Genomic DNA, 5,464 nt, shown 5'->3' on the forward strand with positions numbered 1-5,464 from the left:
CTGCTGTTCATATATCCACTGCGTCCTACTTACACGTGGTGTGATGTGGGAGTGTACTGCTATCCATCTTTTTCAATCTGAGGTATTTAGCAGAGCAGCTGCTATACCAAGTGAGTCCCTACTTTACCCTAGATGCCACAGTGTTCCTCACTGTTCTTATCATCGGTCTCTGTTTTCCAGAACTATTGAGATCAGCTTCAGATTTGTCCAAGGAGAAGAGGAGGTCTCTCTTGTGATGCAGTATTTTCAGGAGGAACATTATAAAATTTCTACCCTAGAATTTGGCATTACTGCTATTCTAGAAGAGGACCAGATGAGATGAAAGAATGCACTTTGAACACAGAGGAGATGGCATTAGACCTGTGGTGGCAGCAACAGCCCAGGATAAGGAACTTGTAGAACAGTAGAACATAACTGAGAGCTGTGCCTAGGAGGAGGGACTTTTACTGGAAAACCCTGAAATTAATGACTGGGACTAAGAATCCAAGTGAAGCATGTGGGGTGAGGAAAGAGATGCTGAGAAGTCCAGGGGACAGTTTGTCTTGGAGAATTATATGAGACTGCACAGGAGTTTGGGCAAGCAGGCTGTGACAGCAGCCTGGGAGGATCTGCAATACAATGACTACATGCAAATTAAAAGAAACAGACTAATTGGCCAAGGAGACCAGCAAGATGGAGGAAGGTAGGACAAGAACAGGGAACCTGCAGGTGGAAAGTCAGCAAACTGCTTTATTAGGTAATTGATATTGGGGTGAGTAGCATGAGAAATGGAAACTGGGACTGGCAAGTTGAGGAACAGGCTTGAGTGAGTGTTCAGGGCTGTGACATTTGAAGATGTCACATTTCAGGCAATGGGCATAAGGTCCCTGACCACCAGGGCAGACTTCCCTCTAATGGCTGGAACAGAATACAAGATTCATCTATTCATTCTCTTCTTTTGTGAGTTTTGGTGAGATTACAACTCTGTGCAAAGCCCTCACCGGGCTCTCACAGGCAAGAACTGCTTGTGATATCAGAGGGTGGCGATGGCTGGAGGTGGGGTCAGTGGATGCAGGGTTTGGTAAGTGCTCTGAACACTCTCCTGTGTAGAGGCCTACCTTCTGTGTCCTGTCCCATTCTCCTGAATACGAGGTGTGAGGCTGGGAAGGGATTACACTGAGCAAAGTTTTTAAGTCCACAGTGACTTCTTCCATTGCAAACACGGTGTTTACTTACTGAGATCGCAAGGTGTATCTCACCCAACTGATTCCCTGCTGGAGGCAACTCCAGTGATGAGAGCACCTTGAACTTGTCTTTTCTGACAGACACATACTTGACTTTCTGATATCTGGGATGCTTTGTTTGTGCTAAAATTCTTTGTCTCATATGAGTGATGAGTATTGTATTTACACTTAATTGTCATTCATTTTCACTTCATTGTATTTACATCCAAACCGGCATCCTGATGTGGCACTGTGCAGGCATTCCAGGTTGCTCAGAACTAATTCAAGGCTAAACTTTGAGCATCTCCTTCTGCAGCCCAGTCATGTTCCTGCAGTGCAACCTGCTGCATCTAGTGCAATCTGGATTTTAACACACATACACTCCCCAAGCATTTTCAAAATCACTAACATCACCCCCTTGTATTACTGATCAGTTGACTACTCCCAAATGATTTTCTGCTCTCATTTCTCTCTTTCACATCACAGTTTATATACTTTCAAAGTTTCTCTAGGAATTTGATGCCACGTTTGTCTGCAAAGCACGTGGTGGAGCTGTAGAGCTGTCTAAACATCATCATTATCGCAACAATAAGCTTAGTCATACAGCTAAAAAGTAGGCAGTGAAATCTATTTCGGAGCATAAGCTGACTGCCTACAGTGGCAGGAGTGGGCTTCCTTCCCTCAGCAATGGTTTTGCAGTGTAGTGTTTAAAGTCATCAGGATTGACTAATTCTGTAAGTTACCAGTCTGACTCAGAATGGATGTTCACACCGTTAGTAACAAATTCCTGGCTGAGAGGGACCATCTGGAGAAATGTAACTGTACAAGCAGCAGACCCTGATGGTAGAACCAAGGGGTACTGGTCTCTACTGCACTTTGATGGGTGTACAGTTCAGAAGAAGACTGTATGTTCTAATCTTGTCTAGCAAACATCTGTAGAAACAAGTTTGTAACTGACCTTGTCCAGCTCCTTCTGGATCATCCAGCACTTAGTCACTCCGAGCAGCGCCTGGACCAGGCCCAGGCGGTTTCCAATCTCTGTCATGATGCTCATGGAGGAATCATACCGAGGGAAGGCTGTCTGCAGAAGAAGGGAGGAAAACACATGTTTTGCTACATCCTGCTTTACACACCCTCTTGCTATCCCTTCTGTCCTTCCTGGCAAGAAAGAGCCGTACCTGCACGTCTTTGCGACTGCGATGGATATCTGCAAAGCACAGCAGACAAAGCGCTTGCAGAGGCCGGTCACCATGCTGCAGGGCAATCTTCATGGACTCCTGAAAGAAATTGTCTTTGGTTAGTAAAAGAGCTTGTTCCTGGTTCAAAACAGCAGGGCTGGGACTGTGCACTCCAGCCACAGAAAGGTCAGCTCCAAAGAAATGCCACAGTTTTTTTAAGGCAAGTGAAATCTTGTTCACATCTTCCCAACCAAGGGCCTTTCATAGACCTAAACTTTTGAGGCCCCCCGGGCTACTGAATCCACAGCTCTAAGACTGGGAGGCAGCAGGAACATCTAGAGTCAAGTGTGGATGCCATGGTATCTCTCTTCCTCCCCTTGCAGAGACCTCTGACAGCTCTGCATCTGCCTGCACCCCATACCTCGCAGCAGTCCATAGCATCTGCCAGGCGCCCCAGCTTCCGATAGGCCACTGCCATGTGGTATTGGCTCATCGCACGGTACTTCAAGCTCCAGCCCTTTCCATAATCATTCACCAGCTCAGCTGCTTTACATGGAAAGAACAAGGCTTTCTCATAGTCCTGTAAGGCAGACAAGCAGACAAGACAGCACTCACAGCAAAAATAAAGCAAAAAGAAAAGAAAAAGGTTGCCCAAGGAAGTTGTGGATGCCCCCTCCCTGGAAGTGTTCAAGGCCAGGCGGGATGAGGCTTTGAGCAACCTGGTCTAGTGGAAGGTGTCCCTGCTGATGGCAGGGGGATTGGAACTGGATGATCTTTAAGGTCCCTTCCAATCCAAACCAGTCTGTGATTCTATGATTCTATGAAAAAACCACAACCATTTGTTTTTTACTAACACTGCAGCAGCTGGCGGATTTCTGCACACCTTTCAACCCCCGCTGCTCCTTTTCCACATGCCCTGTTTCACTAGATGTTTTCACTGGATATCAAACTGTGGAAGGTGGAATTGCAATATACAGAATTCATGTTGCTCTCTGGGTTCAGGACACTGGGCAATAATGCAGCAAATTAATTTTATATAGTATGCTATCAGCTTTACTCTGGAAAGGAACCATTTACCCTCCTCTGTAACCAAAGGCTGAAAACTTTCTCTGCCCTTATATCATCTCTGCTTTCAACATCTACATGGAGCCCTCCTATTCGCCATATGGAGAGTCAGGATCTCTAAGAGGCTGGTTGTCCATCATTGCAGGAAACAGAAACAAAAAATCATGGCCTCACCAAACTCACAGTAAGTAATAATACAACATATTCTCCTTTTTAAGCATTTTTCTGCATTAAAAGCGATTTAGAAAGAAATCTGATTTTACAATTAGGAAGCAAAACTACTATACATATCTAAAACCATTCACGAGTAAGTTATGTGAGACTGCAGAAATGAAAAAGTCCTCGTGTTTTTTAATTCTCCAAGATGCATGAAGGAAACCACAAGTTTTTAAAATTTCCTTTCTCCCTTCTTATTTCATACCTTAAAAGTATCCAGTACAATGTTCTTTACTTTTGGTATTGGGAGGGAAGTTTACTGAGAGCTTTCAACACTTCAACTGGGGAGTCATCCATTAGTGACAAAAAACCAAGACTTTGTGGGGAAAAAACCCTATTTTTTACCATTTGTAATAGAAGTTGGAACTGGCAAATCACCCCCATCCTCAGTTCCTGCCTGTTTTTCCTCAGACAAATAGCTATTTGCCTGAGATAGTTGTAGAAATAGATAGAGAATCTATGAGTACTGGCTGCCAGCCCTGTGTGCTGACAGTACCTCCTCTGATGGGATCTTCTCTGAAGCCAAGTTTGATCTTTTCAACACACAGGAATATTCAGAGCTGCTTCTGCTGTGCTATATCAACGTTACAATAATCCTCCCATCCTTACTGTGAACGAGAGTAGAATCATCATAGAATCACAGAATGGTTAGGATTGGAAGGGACCTTAAAGCTCATCCAGTTCCAACCCCCCTGCCATCAGCAGGGACACCTTCCACTAGACCAGGTTGCTCAAAGCCTCATCCAACCTGGCCTTGAACACTTCCAGGGAGGAGCAGCCACAGCTTCTCTGGGCAACCTGGGCCAGTGTCTGACCACCCTCACCATTGAGTACTCGATGGTGACTTTACAGAGATTGTAGCTTACAATGCTCTCTCAGTACTGCACTTTATATAGCAAAGAAATAAGATATATGAAGCCATTTCCAATTCTTTCCTGAATCCATAACCAAACAATCACCCTTCCATCCCTCAGGTTACCTTTATCTGGGCATAGAAGTTCCCGAGGCTGCAGCAGACTCGACACTCCAGCATCTTGTCGTCGTTGTTGTGCGCGTAGCGTAAAGCTTTCTCAAAGCACTCCAGAGCCTTCTGGAAAATGCTGAGGCCCAGGAAGGCATTGCCCATGCTGAGGCTCACCTGGCCATTCAGCTGCAGGCTGATGGTGGTTCCCTGCATGTTCAGACACGTCTTACAGTAAGAGATTGTTTTCTGGAATTCACAGAGTTTCTCATTGCTGCGAGCCAGGTTTAGGTAGCTCTCTGTAAGGTAATCCGGGTCTTCCAGCTCCCGTGCTGTGTCAATCTGTACCACTGCAAACTTTAAGTAGAAAAGACAGTGTTTATAAAAGTGTGTAGTTTATTTACACCTCAAACACCCACAGAGCAGCACCCTGCACTGGAGAAGTGGCTGAGCTCTGAGCAGGGCAGAGAAGTCCAGCAGCATGGACTGAGAAGCATCGTGTACACCCAGCAGTTATCTGGTGGTTTAAAAGGCAGATAAGCACGCTGAAGAAACCTCTCCCTCTCTCTCTCCACACAGGCTCTGGGGCAAGGAAGATGAACCAGACTGGCAGTTAGTGGGGAGAAAAAAAAAGCTGTTAAATGTGCCTAAAAAGAAGCAGGAAATATCTGACACAATGCAGCTCAGTTTTCTTTCACTCAGTTTCATTTATCCCACTTTCTCTGGAATTCTTAAGATATTAAATTACTCTGTTAACAGAGTAAGTAACCTGCTTCTTTCATTGATTTTATACTAACAAATTGCAGTCTTGACAGTTTAGTTCTATAACCTTCAGGATTCAT

The 5,464-nt window shown here is 44.9% G+C and overlaps 1 protein-coding gene across 1 annotated transcript in view; it reads right to left on the reverse strand.

Moving 5' to 3' along the window:
• The window catches only part of RAPSN (receptor associated protein of the synapse), a gene marked incomplete at both ends in the record, with an annotated part of 6,313 nt that extends 1,334 nt beyond the window's left edge, over positions 1-4,979 (reverse strand). Inside the window, 4 exons of the mRNA XM_010168758.2 lie at positions 2,161-2,283; positions 2,381-2,479; positions 2,802-2,960; positions 4,641-4,979. Coding sequence (XP_010167060.2) covers positions 2,161-2,283; positions 2,381-2,479; positions 2,802-2,960; positions 4,641-4,979 — 720 coding nt within the window. The remainder of the gene's footprint in view (positions 1-2,160; positions 2,284-2,380; positions 2,480-2,801; positions 2,961-4,640) is intronic.
• Positions 4,980-5,464: the final 485 nt, after the last annotated feature.

The sequence above is a fragment of the Antrostomus carolinensis genome, unplaced genomic scaffold (assembly GCF_000700745.2).
Source record: "Antrostomus carolinensis isolate BGI_N321 unplaced genomic scaffold, ASM70074v2 scaffold49995, whole genome shotgun sequence".
Lineage (NCBI taxonomy): Eukaryota > Metazoa > Chordata > Aves > Caprimulgiformes > Caprimulgidae > Antrostomus > Antrostomus carolinensis.